This window comes from Acomys russatus, chromosome 2 (genome assembly GCF_903995435.1).
Source record: "Acomys russatus chromosome 2, mAcoRus1.1, whole genome shotgun sequence".
In the NCBI taxonomy this organism is placed as follows: domain Eukaryota; kingdom Metazoa; phylum Chordata; class Mammalia; order Rodentia; family Muridae; genus Acomys; species Acomys russatus.
In genome coordinates, this window is record NC_067138.1 from 42,491,903 (window position 1) to 42,510,476 (window position 18,574).

The 18,574-nt window shown below is 38.2% G+C and overlaps 1 protein-coding gene across 1 annotated transcript in view; it reads left to right on the plus strand.

Moving 5' to 3' along the window:
- Positions 1 to 5,865: 5,865 nt before the first annotated feature.
- Positions 5,866 to 18,574, plus strand: part of Cngb3 (cyclic nucleotide gated channel subunit beta 3) — a 178,595-nt gene continuing 165,886 nt past the window's right edge. Inside the window, exons 1-2 of the mRNA XM_051155926.1 lie at positions 5,866 to 5,993; positions 9,404 to 9,485. Of these exons, the coding sequence (XP_051011883.1) occupies positions 5,883 to 5,993; positions 9,404 to 9,485 (193 nt within the window). The 5' untranslated portion in view covers positions 5,866 to 5,882. The remainder of the gene's footprint in view (positions 5,994 to 9,403; positions 9,486 to 18,574) is intronic.

Genomic DNA, 18,574 nt, shown 5'->3' on the forward strand with positions numbered 1-18,574 from the left:
CTCCCACGTTGATCATTTCACCCCAGTGGGGAGGCCTTGCCAGGCCACAGAGGAAGAGGATCCAGGTAGTACAAATGAGACTTGATAGGCTGAGTTCAGATGTTTGGGGAGGAGTCCTCCCTTTCTGAGAGCTAGGGAAGGGCAGGAGAGGGTATGAGAGAGAGAAAATATAATCGGGAGGCAATGAAGGAGGGGTACAATTGGTATGTATAGTAAACAAGTTAAAAATTAAAATTAAAATAAATACATCATCCACTATGATCAAGTAGGATTCATCCCAGATATGCAGGGGTGCTTGAATATATGAAAATCCATCAACATAGTCTATCACATAAGAAAACTGAAAGAAAACATGATAGCAGCATTTCATTAAATGCAGAAAAAACATTTGATAAAATCCAACACCACTTCATGTTAAAAGTCTTTGAAAGATCGGGGATGCAAGGTAATACCTAAACACAATAAAGGCAATATACGGCAAGCTTATAGGGAACAAGAGAAACTTAAAGCAACTCCACTGGAACCAGGAACAAGGCAAGGCTTCCCACTGTCTCCATATCTCTTCAATATAGTACTTGAATACATACTATAAGTAATAAGACAATAATAAGCAATAAGATAACTAAAGGAGATTAAGGGAATATATATTGGAAATAAAGAAGTCAAAGTATTGCAATTCACAGATAATATGATGGTATATATAAATTCTGCCAGAGAACTTCTACAGCTGATAAATGCCTTCAGAAAAGTGGCTGGGATACAAATTTAACAACAACAACAAAAAAAAAAATCAGTGGTTCTCCCGTATACAAATGACAAAAAGCCTGAGAAAGAAATTAGGAAAACTACCTCTTTCCCAAAGCCCCCTACATTAAGTATCTTGGTGTATCTCTATCCAAGTAAGTCAAAGGCCTGTATGGCAAGAACTTCAAGTCTCTGAAAAAATAATTGAAGAAAATATCAAATGGAAAGACCTTTTGTGCTCATGGATTGGTAGCATTACCATAGTAAAAGTGACCATCTTATCAAAAGCAATCTACAGATTCAAAGCAATTCACATCTAAATACCACTGTAATTCTTTACAGGCCTTGAAAGAACAATCCTAAACTTCATATGGAAAAATTTAAAAGCCAGAATAGCTGAAACAATCCTGTACAATAAGAGAAATTCTCAAGGTATCTGCATCCCTGATTTTAAGTTATAGTAGACAGCACTACTAATAAAAACTGCATGGTACTGGCATAAAAATAGGCTGGTTAATCAATGGAATCTAACTGAAGACCCAGAAATAAACCCACACACCTACTGTCACTTGTTCTTTTAGAAAGAAGTCAAAACTGGACAATGGCGGAAAAAAAAGAAAGCATCTTCAACAAGTAATGATGGTCTAACTGGATGTCTACCTGTCGAAAACACATGTAGATCCATATTTATCATCCTACACAAAACTGAAGTCCAAGAGGATCAAAGACCTCAACATAAAACCAGATATTAAAAAATATATTAGAATAGAAAGTGAAGATAAGCCTTGAATTCATTCACACAAGAGACAACTTCCTGAACAGAACATGAACTGCTCAGGCTCTAAGATAAACAATTAACAAATGGGACCTAATGAAACTAAAAAAAAAATCTGTAAAGCAAAGGACACTGTGAATAGAAGAAAATGTTACAGATTGGGAAATGATCTTCACCCTATAGCTGACAAAAAGCTAATATCCAAAATAGATAAAGAACTCAACAAACCAAATAACCCAACTGAAAAAAAAATGGAATAGAGCACTAAACAAAGAATTCTCAGCTGAGGAATAGTTAATGGTCAAGAAGCACTAAAATAAATGCTTGATATCCTTAGTCACAGAGAAATGTAAATCAAAATGACTTTGAGATTCCATCTTATACTTGCCAGAATGGATAAAGTCAAAAACTCAAGTCATAGCACATGCTGATGAGGATGTGAAGAAAGAATACTCCTCTGTTGTTGGTGGGAGTACAAACTACTACAACCACTTTGGAAATCAATCTGGCACTTTCTCAGGAAATTGAGAATAGCTCTACTTCAAGTCTCATCTATACCACTCCTGGGCATATACCCAAAAGATGAGCCACCATACAACAAGGACATTTGCTCAACTATGTTCATAGCAGCTTTATTCTTAATAGCCAGAAACTGGAAACAAGCCATATGTCTCTGAACCAAAGAATGGATAAAGAAACGTGGTACATTTTCACAATGGAATACTACTAAACTATAAAAGCAAACACATCTTGAAATTTGCAGGCAAGGGGATGGAACTAGAAAAGATCATCCTGAATGAGGTGGGTTACCAAAATGACACATATGGTATATGCTCACTTATAAGCAGATTTTAGTCATATAGTACAAGATAATCATACTACAATTCACAGACACAAAGAAAATAGGTAACAAAGAGGACCCGAGGAAGGATGCTTAAAACTCACTTAGAAAGAGAAATTGTATAGACAGTGGAAGTGTTTGAAGAGAGGGAGCAGAGTAGGAGAGGGAGCATGGAGAGAAATGAAGGTGGAGAAAAGACTTGTGGAGCACTGGGGTGAGAAGATAAAGGGCTTGCAGAAAGAAAAGAAAGCATGGGTGGGGGTATCTCTGTGACAAGCCTGAGGCTCCTGGGAGGATATGGGGTGCCTTTAGCTAAGAATCCTAGTATCAGGGGTCATGGAGACTGAAGAGGACACCCTGTGACTAAATACAACTCTTAGTGGAGGAAGGAAACCTCTAACCCTCCAACAAAGACTTTAGCCCAACATTTACCCTGCCTACAAGATGTGCAGGGATAAAAATAGAGCAGAATTGAGGGAATGTCCAACCAATGCCTAGCCCAACCTAAGACCCACCCCATAGGAGAGAACCAACACCCAACACCAGTAATGATACTCTGCTATGCTTCCAGATAGCAACCTAGCAAAGCTGTCATCTGAGAGGCTCCACCAAGCATCAGATAAAAAAAGATGCTGAGATTCTTAGTCAAACATTTGGAGGAATGGGGATAAGGATAAGAGGGAGGGAACAGAACCACCAAAAGAAGGCAAACAGAACCAACTAACCAGGGCCCAGCTTATGGCTACTGAAGCACCAACCAAGGGCCATGCTTAGACTGTACTTAGGCCCCCTAAAGAGATGTAGTCTATTGGTAGCTTGGTCTTCATGTGGGTCACTTAGTAAGGGGAGCTGAGGCTGTCTCTGACACCGACTTTCTTGCCTGCTTCTCAATCACTTCACCATGGTGGAGCTGCCCATGGGGGAAGAGGATGTGTCCAGTCCTGATGTGACTTGGTGTGCTTGGGTGGGCTGATGAAGAGGGGATCCTCTTTTCTGAGGAGTAGGGGAGGCAAGGTAGGAGAAGGAGGGAGGGAGTGTGAGACTGGGTGGAGAGAAGCGGTATGTAAAGTAAATTAAAGTAATAATAGTAATCATAATCGTAATAATGAGAAAAGATATCTACATGTGACACAAGATACAGTATACAAGAAGAGAAACATGTATGGAAATAGAAGATAGTGTATATAAGCAAGACACTGTATTGGATGGTGTCACACCCTTGTGGCAAGTAACTGACAGAAACAGCTGAAAGGAGAAAAACAACCATGGCTCATGGTTTTCAGGGGATTTCAGTTCATAAGGTAGGCGGAGGCAGCCTTATCTGTAGTGGCAAGAGCAAGGCAGACCTAAGCATCTCCCAACACCCCATTAAGCAGAGTTGTTAGCCTTCAAAGGCCTGCCCCTGCACCCACCTACAGACCTCACAGGCTTCCCAAGCGGTGTGACCAGATGGAAAACTAGCACTCAGAACATTTTACTTTTAAACCACAACAGACATAAATAGGAGTAAGAAAAAAGCAGAGTGATTCAAAATATTTTATTATTGCAGGTGTTGAGCGCAAAAGGCAGAGGCAGCAGATGAAACCAGAGAGTTAAACAACAGTCAATAATAGCTAGCCCAGAATGTCTTGGAAAGAAATTTAGACATAATTTAGAATTAAAGAGTGCCTGAGCTGATAAATTAGACAAATGGTCAGATTTATGATAAAGGACAACTGCTTTTACTCACATTGCTTCTACTGCTTCATCACTGGAGAAAATTAATGTAATAAAAAAGCAGTGCTGTTAGTGCAACTTGTCAGCCAGGACTATCCGAAAACCCTTGCCCTTCCCCGTGTCTCCTTCTTGCTCATTGGAAAGCCCTTCTTCAGGGATAAACTACAGAATTTAAGGTTAGAAGAAAATTCATGTATCTTGTTAGGGCAATATTTACTATGATTTCACACACACACACACACACACACACACACACACACACACACACACACACACACTCCCAATAATCAAAATTCATGTCGGTCATCTCAGACTTCATAGGAAATTTGTAGTGTGTGTGTGTGTGTGTGTGTGTGTGTGTGTGTGTGTGCTGTGTGTAGCAGATAGTAATTTATGCAAAAATTTACATTTTATCAAAATTCAGTGTAACTATCTATAGAGTGCTCAGTCACAAATTATACATATTCCTCTTCCCAAGGCCCAGTTATCATTACCTAAACAAGATCTGTACAAGGTCAAGTCAGTTAAAATTCCAGCATGGAAACAGGGTAGATTCATAAGTCCCTTGACCCTAAAGAGCTATTGAGATTTGATAGCTTCTGAGAAGGAGAAAGTCTGTTTTGTTTTTTTTTTTCAATGCTAGAACCACTGTTAGGTTGCCCATTCTCCAGTTGATGTCCTCACATTCATGAATTTATGGTCAGCAAGAGTTGGAATCAGTGAGCTGTTAAAAAAAAAAAAAAAAAAAAAAAAAAAAAAAAAGAATAAAAACCTCAGCTCATAAAATGACTACTGTACAAGAAAACAGACCCTAGTTTATATTCACCCACAAAAACACTGGCACATGGCACACATATACCCTGCAATCCCAGTGCCAGGGAACTGAAGAAAAATAGGCCCTGTGGCTTGCTTGCTGGCTGGCCAGTCCAGCTGAGTCAAAGAATGTTCCATGTCAGTGAGAGATCATGACTGAAAAATAAGGTAAAGAGTGATTGTGGAAGGCATCCAAAGTCAACCTCTATCTGTACACACACACACACACACACACACACACACACACACACACACACACCAGTACTAATTTAACAAAAATAAAGATATTAAGTTTATAGCCTGATACCCACAAGGGAAACATTCAATAGCACAGAACATGAAAGAAAAGTGGTCTCTGGGTAGAGAAAATTTATCTAAATGTTCTGGATCATGGACCTGTCACTCTCAAAGGCCTGAGACCCCAATCTACATACAAAGACTATATACACAGGCTTTTCAAGCAGTGATATGGAATCAACTGCTGGATGAACAGACACGATTAGTTTAATGGTAAAGTCATGTTTCATTGCTAGCGATGGGCACTTTGGTGAAGTAAACTATTTGCTTTAAATGAGAGCCTTTATGCACGTGTCCTCTGCTAATCATTCACATGTATTCCTTTGGTTAAAATTAGGTACAGACAGGAAGGTGAGCAAGTAGAAAGGAAGAAAACAAGTCAATGGGCAGCGCGATCATATTTACACAATTCGAATCAACTTGTGTAATCCTCTCATCTTAAATTGTTCACAGGGGCAATTTGATTCTCAAAGGTTCATAAACAGAGTGCAAGTCACTCAAGCAGAAGCAATTGGCTGCTTTTAAGCCAAAGCTCTGTCTAGCTAGGGAGTTGCCTGTAGGAATTAACTAGCACAAAATCCTGATTAAACGATTAATTGGCTTGTCTACTAAATGGAAAGAAAAACAAAGTACATCTCCCCACCTCAAGATACGGGGTCATAAAATCAGAGGTCTCTCAGAACTGCCTCAGAGAAGATGTTTAAATCACTGACAGTGAAATTCAACAAAGTGAAGCCCATGGGAGGGAACAGCGAGAAAGAAGCCTGCTCTCACTTGAGCAGTCAGTCTCAGACATCCACAGCACAGGTACGCTCTTTATGTTCCCACGTCAGGCTGGGCTCTCATCCTTTGTCTGCTAATGGATGCTAATAAATGTTGCCATATGGAAGATTGTTCAGCAGTTTAACATGGTGACATCTAGGTTGGGTACTGTGTCATTCATGCTCTTATACTTTTATATATTCTGTATATGAATATTTAAATGTAGGACAGTAATGTTTAGGGGATCATATTTGGACTTGGAAGCTTTTTTCTTGCTGTTTTCTCACAGGTTACACAGAAATACCTAATCTATCCTTCTCTTCATGAACAGGAGAGTTTTCAGCACTAACTACACACTGGACAGTGTGCTGAGCCCTTCACAAACACTGTATGAGATAGAATCCTGCTCTAACAGTGCGGACACACACCTAGAGTGTGACTGAGGCTGTACTAGATCCAATTCCTTCACATCACTGCAGAGACCTCATCTCCAGCCATCTTGCATGGCAACAGATGAGAGAGGGCTATGAGTCAGCCCTTCCAGATGAACTGCCCGAAGGCAGTAGGAGACTTAGAGAGAAAGCAGAAAGAACAGGTGTTTTCAATGAGCCATCACCCCAAAGCAGCAATGCTGGAGGAGAGTTTAGACTATGCCCAGACAGAGCAGCTCTTGGTACAACCAGAGTTATATGGCAGCTGTGATGCTGGGGTCTTGACCACGAGGTCTACTAGCAGCAAAGAATCTTTAACAGTTCTGTCTGGGGATGCTTGCTGTCTGTCCTTTCTAAGTGCATGTGGTAAGTAGGTTAAAAATGGAGTTTCTAATGTGTTTTATTAAAATATGCTAAATATAAAAATCATAAAATGTTAAAATGCTGTTTTCCCTTAAAATACAACCATTGTAATGGCATATAAATGAGTAAAAATAGTTTTAGTCCTATAAGAAAATATCTAGAAGTAAAAACAAATCAAATTATATTGTGCATTTTATTTTTATTTTTTTAATTTTTTTTATTAATTTATTCTTGTTACATCTCAATGGTTATCCCATCCCTTGTATCCTCCCATTCTTCCCTCCCTCCCATTTTCACATTATTCCCCTCCCCTATGACTATTCCTGAGGGGGATTACCTCCCCCTGTATATGCTCATAGGGTATCAAGTCTCTTCTTGGTAACCTGCTGTCCTTCCTCTGAGTGCCACCAGGTCTCCCCCTCCAGGGGACATGGTCAAATGTGAGGCACCAGAGTGCATGAGAAAGTCATATCCCACTCTCCACTCAACTGTGGAGAATGTTCTGACCATTGGCTAGATCTGGGTAGGGGTTTAAAGTTTACCGCCTGTATTGTCCTTGGGTGGTGCCTTGGTTTGAGCGGGACCCCTGGGCCCAAATCTGCCTATAATAGTGTTCTACTTGTAGGTTTCTAGGACTCTCTGGATCCTTCTACTTTGCTATTCTCCCATGCTTCTCTCATTTAGAGTTCCAATAGGATGTCCTCCCCTCTGTCCCAGTTTCCTGGTAAGTGAAGGCTTTCTTGGGACATGCCCCTTGGGCTAGTATGCAGATATAAGTGAGTATATACCGTTTGAGTCTTTCTGCTTCTGGGTTAACTCACTCCTTCTGATCATTTCTAGTTCAATCCATTTATCCACAAATTTCAGGAATTCCTTGTTTTTAATAGCTGAGCAGTATTCCATAGTGTATATGAACCACAGTTTCTTTATCCATTCTTCTACTGAGGGACACTTGGGCTGTTTCCATGTTCCGCCTATTATGAATAAGGCTGCTATGAACATGGTTGAGCTAATTTTCTTGTTGTGTGCTGGAGCATCTTCTGGGTATATTCCAAGGAGTGGAATAGCTGGGTCTTGAGGAAGCCCTATTCCCAGTTTTCTGAGATAGCACCAGATAGATTTCCAAAGTGGCTGTACTAATTCGCATTCCCACCAGCAATGAAGGAGTGTTCCTCTCTCCCCACATCCTCGCCAGCATGTGGTGTTGCTTGAGTTTTTGATCTTAGCCATTCTGATGGGTGTAAGATGGAATCTCAGAGTTGTTTTGATTTGCATTTCCCTGATGACTAAGGAGGTTGAGCATTTCTTTAAGTGTTTCTCAGCCATTTGATATTCCTCTGTTGAGAATTCTCTGTTTAGTTCCAAGCCCCATTTCTCAATAGGGTTATTTGGTTTGGTGGTGTTTAGCTTCTTGAGTTCTTCATATATTTTGGATATTAGACCTTTGTCAAATGTAGGGTTGGTGACGATCTTTTCCCAGTCTGTAGGCTGTCGCTTTGTTCTCTTGACAGTGTCTCCAGCCTTACAGAAGCTTCTCAGTCTCATGAGGTCCCATTTATTAATTGTTGACATTAAGGCCTGGGCTGTTGGTGTTCTGTTCAGGAAGTTGTCTCCTGTGCCAGTATGTTCCAGGCTCTTCCCCACTTTTTCCTCTAAGTGACTTAATGTCTCTGGTTTTATGTTGAGGTCTTTAATCCACTTGGATCTGAGTTTTGTGCAAGGTGACAAATATGGGTCCAGTTGCATTTTTTTACACATAGACCTCCAGTTAGACCAGCACCATTTGTTGAAGATCAAGCATCATTTCTATTCTCTACCTATATTTTCCCAACACCTACCTTGGGCAGGGAGGGGCTGGAAGTGGGGATCCAGATATATGTGTGGGCTACATGGAAGCCAGAAGAGCTGTCCTCCACATACCTAGACTTAAGGCCCACTACTTAAGCTATGCTGCTATCTTGGAAGCTCCAGGAATCTGCTGGGATTCATCCCCAGCACTAGGATTACGGGTGCCTGTCACCACACCTGGCTTTTTGTGTCAGATCCTAATGCTTGGGCACCAAACAATTTAACATCTATCTCCCCTCTGATTTTTTTCATACTCACAGTTTTTTGTTCCTTCTACAAGAATTTTGTAGCCAACTCTTTTTCATTGTAACCTTTGTGTCAGCACATCCTGATAAAAAACATCATTAGCTACCCACTGGCCACATCCAATGTGACATAAGGTCATTTCAAATGAAATGTTAGGAAAACGTTGATTTGCAGACAAAAACAAAATCATGAAGAGAACAAAGTTAGTAATGATAATAGGATAAATCTGCCACCTCCTTTCCATTGTTTTAAATTCTACCACTGAAGAGCCTGGTGGGCCAAGGCTAGTGTACTGTGAATACCCAAATTAGGAGGCCTATGGGCCAGTAAAATATTGACAAAACCTTTTGTGGCTTGTGGGAGGAAGGTAATGAAAGCTGACTCAATAGTAAGTTATTTAATAGTAATGTCAAGAATATCTATTTAGGAACAGGAATGATCATTTTTTAGGAAACCATAAATATATGTTCCATTTTAATAATCTTATTGACACTGGACTGATAACAGTGACATTTTACATTCAACTTTATATTGAAGTAACTACAATCTCTATTTTGTTTCTCAAAGGAAGAAAACAAAAGTGAAAAAGAATCTCTGAGGACCAGAAGGACACCAGCTGCATTTGAAAAATCACACAACAAAGAACAAGGTCAGAATGTTACAGATGAGGGGGAGAAAGTAAAATATGCCTTTCCTAAAATGTATTACTTGATAAAGTATTTGTCTTTGGCCAAGTAAATTATGACAAACAGTTTAAAGAACTGAATTATTTGTGAAAATAATATTGTAGTCACTTATTCATGCATTCAGTACATTCACTAGATACTGTGTGTCATGGGGGACATATACACATGCTCTTGTGCACACATGCATACTCATGTGTGTGTGTGTGCATGTGTGTGTGTGTGTTACATGTGTTTTCTGCTCTTGACTGCTCTTGTGTCTATGGAGTCGAGGAGTGGCCATCAGATGTTTTCCTCAGTGGCTTTCCATCTTGCTTTTTGAGACTGAGTTCTTCGGTGAACCTTTTACTCACCACTTTTAGCTACACTGGCTGGACCGCAAGCCCTAAGGAAACATCCATCTGTCCCACAGTTATTGGATTACAGACTCTCATCACCATACTCAGATTATGTGTAGGCCCCATGGATTGAAATTCAGGACCTCAAGCTTTCATAACCAGTACTTTACCCACCCAGTCATATTTCTAGCCCTTCACTGGATGTTTTTTTTTAGATTACCTACCATGTGTAAGGTACCATCCCATGGCCTTGGGGTACAGAAGTATGCAACAGAATCTTAATCTTTGCTCATAAGGAAGTTATGTTGCAGAAAGAAATCAAACAGATCATGAGGAAGTCCATCATGAGCAGTGGAACTTCAGGCGGTGATGTTATTAGGACAATGATGTAGATGTGGCAGCACGTGTTTTAAGGTTTATTGCCCCTCTCCCCCTCCTCTCTCAACTAGAAGGCTCATCTGTGTAAGGCTGCACACTCAGTTCTACATGGATAATTCAAAATCCATATCAGGACAATCACTTTTGAGAAACTCAATCCAGTATTTTCCAACTGGCACACACACATATGTCTGCATATTTTCCAAAAATATTATGATTAAAAATGTATCTTCTTCTTCTTCTTCTTTTTCTTCTTCTTCTTCTTCTTCTTCTTCTTCTTCTTCTTCTTCTTCTTCTTCTTCTTCTGTGTCTTCTGCTTCTTCTTCTTCTTCTTCTTCTTCTTCTTCTTCTTCTTCTTCTTCTTCTTCTTTCTTCTTCTTCGGTGTCTTCTGCTTCTGCTTCTTCTTCTTCTGTTTCTTCTTCTTCTTCTTCTTCTTCTTCTTCTTCTTCTTCTTCTTCTTCTTCTTCTTCTGCTTCTTCTTCTTCTTTTACTCCTCCTTCTCCTCCTCCTCCTCCTCCTTCTTCTTCTTCTCTCCCTCTCTTCATTGTCTTTGCTACTATCACATTTTTGTTAAGTCCCCTGGGCTCAAAACCTCAGTTCTTATTTTATTTCTCTGCCATAGATTCCATAAGGTCTGTATCTCATCTGCCTCAGTAAAATCATAGAAACTTGCTGGCTTCTTTCTGTTCTCTGAGACAGCACGCTGAGCCAGGCTTTTATTAGTTATGTCTTACGTATGCTGTACTCAAGCACTAAGTGGCATCTTCTATTTAGGAGTCTGTTTCACTCAATTTCTCTCCTTTTCCCTCAAGCACAAATACTATGGGCATGTTGCTCTCTGTAACCACCACTTTGACTGCACACCTCAGGTCAAGAATTGTAAGTTCCTCAACACTGCCTGCAGGAAAAACATAAATACCTTCAGTTGGCCTTATAGCACCCAATGCATTCTATTCTTAGGCCCTCTTGCCAACATATCTCTCATATTTCTCTCTGTATAAATGCTACATTATAATTTTTAAAAAGAAGTTGCAAGGGAATCGTTAGAGCAAAATATGGTGTTGTTTACTATAACAGCACAAAATTTTTGACATAAAAGCAGAAAAAAAGATTTATTTTTCATCTATCAGAAAATCTATATAGTGATTTATATTAAACAAAATACTTAAAGTGAAGGCATTCAGTTTCTGTTGGCCTAAATTTCCTATCCCTAAAAAGGGAAAAATAGGAAGATCACAGGGAAGGCTGGAAATAAAGAAAAGATTCACAGGCTAAGTGCACAGCTGAGTGGCAGATGACTTAACTAAAATGTGCAGTGCTCTGGGTTCCATCCTGGACAATATCGGAGAACACTTACATTAAATGAAGAAATAAAACACACACACAACATGCACACACACACACACACACACACACACACACATACATACACAAATTCTAAGTAGATACATTCCTATCGATGAACACTGCTGCCATCAGAATGAGCTCTCTGAAAACATGGCCTATTCCCGTATATATGGATGTTCTTCTTTAACAGATTCTAAAAGAACCTCTGTGGAAAAAAAATAATAACTGACCTTAGCAGACAGATATGCAACCGACACATGTAACTGGAATGAGATAAGATGTTCCTAGCCAGAAGAATAGCGTTAGAAAATACTGGATCTTTTCTACTGGAACAGTGTTACATTTTTATGTTTTTACATTCTTCTCTCCATTTACTTTCGTCACATATTTTCAAAAAAAAAATCTCTCTGGATTCCCAAACATACTTACTTATTTTCAACAATATCTCTTGCTTTTTACTGCTAAACTCGGAATATAAAGAATGCTTTGTGATTTTAAGTAAATGAGGTGTTTCCATCACTGACTTCCTTCTGGGTTTTCATCCCAGACAAGAAAACAGAAATAATAGTAAACTTCATTTACCTGAATGCCAGCCAAGGAAGCATTCCACAAGAAGTTATATATACCTCTCAAAGGCAATATGCATTCAGCGCTTTTATCCTATTTGATTCAAATGGTTAGATTATGTAACTGACAAAAGAAGGCTTCATTTTGAATAAAAATTCATGTAGAAAACCATCACCAAGAATTTGCATCATATTCCAGAAGATATAATTAAAACAGAGGGGATTTAGTTTTACTATTTAAAATTGCTTGTGTGTATTTGTGTGTGTGTGTGTGTGTGTGTGTGTGTGTGTGTGTGTGTGTGTGTGTGTGTGCGCGGGTCCATATATACTACTGTGTGTATGTGGAAGGCAATAGGTAACTTTCAGTAGTTGATTCTTTTCTTCCACCTTGCATTCTGGGATCAAATTCAAGGTATTCAGCTTATGCAGACGTTATTCTACGTGCTGGTACATTTCACAAGCTCACTCTTGGTTTTTCTTTTTTATTTTTCTACAGGCATGCAATGAAATACGATCATATTAACCTCATTGTCCCCTTCCAACTCCCTCATATGCTTCCCAACACATCCCCATCCCAACGTCACACCTTTTTATAACCCATTAGTCTAATTAGTACTGTCCATATTGGCCTTGCTTTTTCTTTAATCAACTGAACGTCATTATTCAGTATGGTTGAATGTGTATGTATGCATGCATGAACATTGGAGATATCTGTGTGTGTGTGTGTGTGTGTGTGTGCATGTGTACGTGCATTTGTGTGTGAGCGGGTGCCACCACACACCTGGAAGCCAGAGGTATCCTCAATATATCTAACCTACATACTGAGATGAAGTCTCTCACTGAATGTGAAGCTCATGGATTCTTCTAGTTTAGTAAGCTCCAGGAATCTGCTTGTCTCTGATAACTCTTCTCCCTCAAAGTGCTGGAATTACATACAGATGCAGAAGTACCAATTTCTAAGTGAATGGTGAGGATCCAAAATGAGGTCCCTTTGCTTTCCCAACAACCACTTTAACCACCAAGCTATCTCACCAGCCCCTTCCATCCTTACATTTAAAAAATGTAGGCTTCATTTGTCAGAACAAAAATATTTGCCATGATAATCTTGTGGCTTATTCTGAGGCTCTGGATGGGGGGAATATGCTACTCCTATCTGGAATAAAGAATTACGATCAGTAAGCAGCATCAGACTTCACATGAGACAAAGTCACTCAGCTCTCCTTTCTTTAATAAAATTGTGAGATAGCAGGAAAGAAAATTTATTTGGCTTAATGTTTTTGATCAGCTATAAAGCTTTGAATAAAATTTTATCTCAAAACACAATAGAGAGGAACAGACAGGGAGGGAAGGAAAGAGGGAGGGAGTTAGTCAGTCCTCTGCAGATAATACAAAACAGAAACATAATTAACAAGTGGTTACACAAAGGAAGGAAGAAGTGCTACAAATCTACAGGAGCCAAAGGAAGGCAAGAAAATAAAGGCTACACTACAAAATTATCAAGATAATTCCAATTACACTTGTTTTACGACGTGTTGTTTGAGGATATAGATGGTTTTAAACTAGAGCTCATCACACACACAAAAAAATACATCCTTAGTAACATAAAACTAAGAATTTCCACTTTAAGGAACCAAGACTATCTTCATCCTTGTTATATGTGTATTTATAAGGAGAAAACTTTCACAGTTGGTAATTAAAAAAAGAAATTCTTTGGTGGAGTTTCATTCAACAGAGAAGCTATTTAACTAAGTTTCCGTTAAATATGCAAACTTAGCAGAACTTCAAATTTGTCAATTAAGACTGAGTTATATTTAAGATATTCTATCTTTAAAAAGCAAAATTATTAGTGTTTAAAGATAGCATTGATACACTGTTGATATTTTTATTTTCTTCACTCAAAACACACAGGTGCAATGTCACAAAATCTGCAGGTGTTGATTTCTGATTTTAGAACTCTTCTCTCCTGAAGAACATGGTTCAGTTTATATCTCCTATGGAAATAAAGAATATGACACATTTTGGAATCAAATAAATATAGCTTACTAATGTCCTCTCTTGAGTACAGATGTCTTCTTTAGGCTTTTACCTCATTATATTAAATGCCTCTTTTAAAATATAAGGACCCACAAAAATATGTATATGACTTATTTAATAATGATATACAATTGTTATTTATGTATTATGTATATGCATTAATGGAACCTTATTTGTGGAAATAGATTAAAATCTGGTGCTTATAGTGGGTACATTGTGGTAGGCTGGGTAATGGCTACTCAAAGATCATAACTTTATAATGTCCTAAGCCTATTATTCAGGTTTTTTTTCTTTTATTTTTTTAGATATTTATTTATTTATTTATTTATTATTTTATTAATTTATTCTTGTTACATCTCAGTGTTTATCCCATCCCTTGTATCCTCCCATTCTTCCCTCCCCCCATTTTCCCATTATTCCCCTCCCCTATGACTGTTCCTGAGGGGGATTACCTCCCCCTGTATATGCTCATAGGGTACCAAGTCTCTTCTTGGCAACATGCTGTCCTTCCTCTGAGTGCCACTGGGTTTTACGCATTGAATTTTGTTGTTGAAATTGTTAACATTTATTAACAATTGTTTTCTGAGGTTGTTAAATTTTTTGAAATGCGCAAATCTTCTTTACTAATATGATATCCCCAGTATAACCAAGGTGTCGTTGTGAGAGGACAGTGAGGACAAATACAGAAAAAAATAGAGAAGACAATGTAAAGCACAGGTTGCATGGGTATATTCTGCAAGTAGAGGAAAGGACTGCAGAGAAATTGATATAGCTTCTAGGCTGGGGGGAAATGAGTCTTTCTCAGAGGGCCCCCAAGCCACAAACAATCCATCCTTTCAACCATTTTTTTAAAATTCTGAGTTCTAGAACTGAAAGAAAATTGTGTTTTTCAAGCCACTGAATTTGTAGTAGTTTGCTACTGTATCTATAGAAATCTAGTGCATACGGCCTTAAAACGTTCCATACTGAACAGAAAAGGGAAGATTTCAAAAGCAAAATTAAGTTGTATTACAGCCATCAGGAAACCTAAGGGACTAAGAGCAGTTCAGGGTTTGACACGCCTGAGCCTAAATCACAAGGTTGCTACTCTCTAGATCCCAAGTGCAGAGATTTAACATCGTTGAGCCTGTTTGCTCATGTGCAAAATATTGAGAATGTCTTTCTCAGATAGCTGTGGATGAGGACTAAAGTAGGGATTGTACCTTCATCATTTTGCCTTGTAACTGATAAGTTCTGATCCTGATAGACAACAGATGAGAGACACTAGTGAAATCATAGAAATCTTGTGTACAGAAGTAAGGGCTCTCACTCTTGACAATTGATGCATTATGAACATGAGGGTCAAATATAGCCCAATGTTCCACCTTCTCCATGGAGACCATAGAGACAAATTTTAACATGAAATGTTTTAATTTTTTCAATGCCAATTTTGTGTTATTTTGCCATTTTAGTTGAAATATAATGAATCCCTTTTCCTACTCCTTTTCTTCCCTTCAAACTGCACATATCCTCCCTACTCACAAATTGACAGCCCCTTCTTTAATTATTATTGTTGCATACATATAAACATATATATGTTAATATGGAAACATATGCACAAATACATAAATGCAGCCTGCTGAGTTTATTTCTGTTGTTTGTATCTGTATGATTTCAGGGCTGATGACTGTATTGGATTAACCAGTTATCTGTAGATATAAGATTTAAAATGTAGCAAGGAACAATGCTGACTTAGCAAGGTAGTAGTAGTTGTACATTTCTGATCAACATTCCATGACCTCACGACCCCTAGAAGCTGGCTAGGTTTCTAGAATCAGAGATGATTTCATTCCTGTGGAGTAAACCTTAAGTTCTCTTAGACATCTGTTGCTTATCACCAAATGTTAAGTCCCACTGTTGAACTTGTATGGCTATCTTACCATGCTAGTCATTTTGGTGGTACAGGGTATCAAAGCTGGGTAGGACTGTTAGTTGTTTTTCTCCCTTGGCTGCTTGCACAGTACTTTCTATGGAAGTACTATGAAGGCTAGAGTGTGAGGAAGAAACCCTCAGGTTAAATATGACTCATCATCCAAGCCTTCTGTAAGGTTGTTTCAGCAATGGAGCTTACTGTCAAGCTCTGAGAGGCATCCAAGGGTGACATAATAGTCCATATAGGTTGAGGAGTCTTTTGGACTCAAAAAGAGGTTTCTCGTGCCTAATTCTTGGAGTTCTGTTTGAACATGATTCTTGTGGGAGCATTGTTAATCCCAAATGGCATAATTTCATTTATATCTGTAAAATATAAAATAATGATGCATTGAATTATTAAATAAACAACTTTGCCGGGCGTGGTGGTGCACACCTTTAATCCCAGCACTCGGGAGGCAGAGGCAGGCGGATCGCTGTGAGTTCGAGGCCAGCCTGGTCTACAAAGTGAGTCCAGGATGGCCAAGGCTACACAGAGAAACCCTGTCTCGAAAAACCAAAACAAAACAAAAAACAACTTTGGCGTTATTTTTCCTCCTCCCTCCTTCTCCTTTTGTTTTGACCGTCTTTAAATTTCCCAGTTAGAACTCACCTCCGTTTTTCTGCTTCTCCCCTTTATACCACGTGTATCCGTTTAGCCCTTCTCCACCCCATCACCACAGTCCCTTTATATATCCTTTGTTTCTGTGAATACTACATGTTGTATGCTCACATCTGTAATGCACTTAAGTTGTATCCATTTCCTAGAGATTCTTAGGCAGTAAAGCTGTCTCTGTCATTTTTTTTCATTTTGGAAGCTGCTAACCTGCATATCCCGATCACTCAGGTATTTAAGTTTTATTTCTTCTCAAGTCTCTGGTGGGGTTGAAGACCAGGTAGTTTAGTTTTACAATTAAACTTAGTTGGTTAGGGATTAACATGTTTTTAGATATAAATAGTTGCTTTAAGTTGATAGAGATAAGATATGACAGATATTAATTAACATTCAGAGTTGTAGACTCATCAAGATAGGAATGATGTTTTCTTCAAGGCTGCCAAATAACCAAAACACTAAGAATGTAACATTTATATAATTCCTGACTGCTTCGTGGTTCTTCTTGATGTATGTAATGTATTCTATTCATGTGTTTAAAAAATTTATGTGAAAGTAAAGGTTAAAAAAAAAAAAAAGAAAAAACCTTAAAATGTGAAACTTTACAAGCAAAAATTCAGTAAGAAAAAAAAAAATCCCAAACAAGGACAATGCTAATGGTTTATTTGTTTGTTTGTCTGTTTGTTGGGTTTTTTGTTTGGTTAGTTGGTTTGGTTTGGGTTTTGGTTTGGTTTGGTTTTGGTTTTTGACATGTTTCTCTCTGTAGCCTTGGCTGTCCTGGATTTATTTTGTATAGCAGACTGGCCTTGAGCTCATGAAGATCCACCAGCCTCTGACTCCCTGAGTGCTGGAATTAAAGGCATGCACCACTATTCCAGTCTCCAGTGCTAAGTTTTTAATGTTCAAATGTTTCTTATCTTTCCTTTTTTTAAATCAGAGACAAAAGTCTGCACCCCTGCTGGATTTAGTACAAGAGAAAATACAGTGAGCTCTAATCAAGAATATAACAGGTGCTCAGTGTTGTTCAAAGGGAAAATTGATGTCCATAGACAAACTCCTGAGTCTGACAGTGTTTTCAGTTAGCCTCTTATGCTTCTCTTTCTCTTTACCAATAATGCTCACCCATGACTGTTGTGTTTTGTTTTGTTTTCTGTGAAAAATAATTTATTATTTTCCACTTGTTAAAAATAGTTTTCCTCACTTGATATATTCTGATTATAGTTTCTCATCCTTATATTTTCCAAGTTTTTTTCTACCTCCCCTCAATCCAGATCCATTCCCTCTCTGCCTCTCACAAAGCAGAGAGGCTTCTAAGGGCTAGTAATAAAATAAATAAGGAAAAATAAAACAGAGCATTAGAGAGATGGGAAAACTATAATCAAGATATACTATGTGAGAGTTTTTTATCTTTAATTAAAGAAAACTGTTAAAGAAGAAAGAAATCAGGCAATCTTTCGGTCTTTGCAATAATAATTAACATGCATAAATTAAATTTACCTGTATGTAATATGAAAATAAAGAGACTGCATTAAAATGTACAAGTCTGAAAAGCTTCTCTATGTAAGACCAAACAGTTTGCTGGAACCCATGAAGGCTAATTTTAGGAATATGACCACCTTAGTTCTAGTCATCAATAAAACAATAATATTTTACTATATTTTTCTTATGGAATTTTTATTCAAACTATTCTAACATTTCTTTGCTTCATCCAAGCAAAATTATATATATATAAATATTTTAAAATTCCATTTACAGAACTGAAGTATGTTTTTTAAATGGTATCAGATGCAATAATAAACAAAATAATTAAGAAACAACAAATATGGCATGG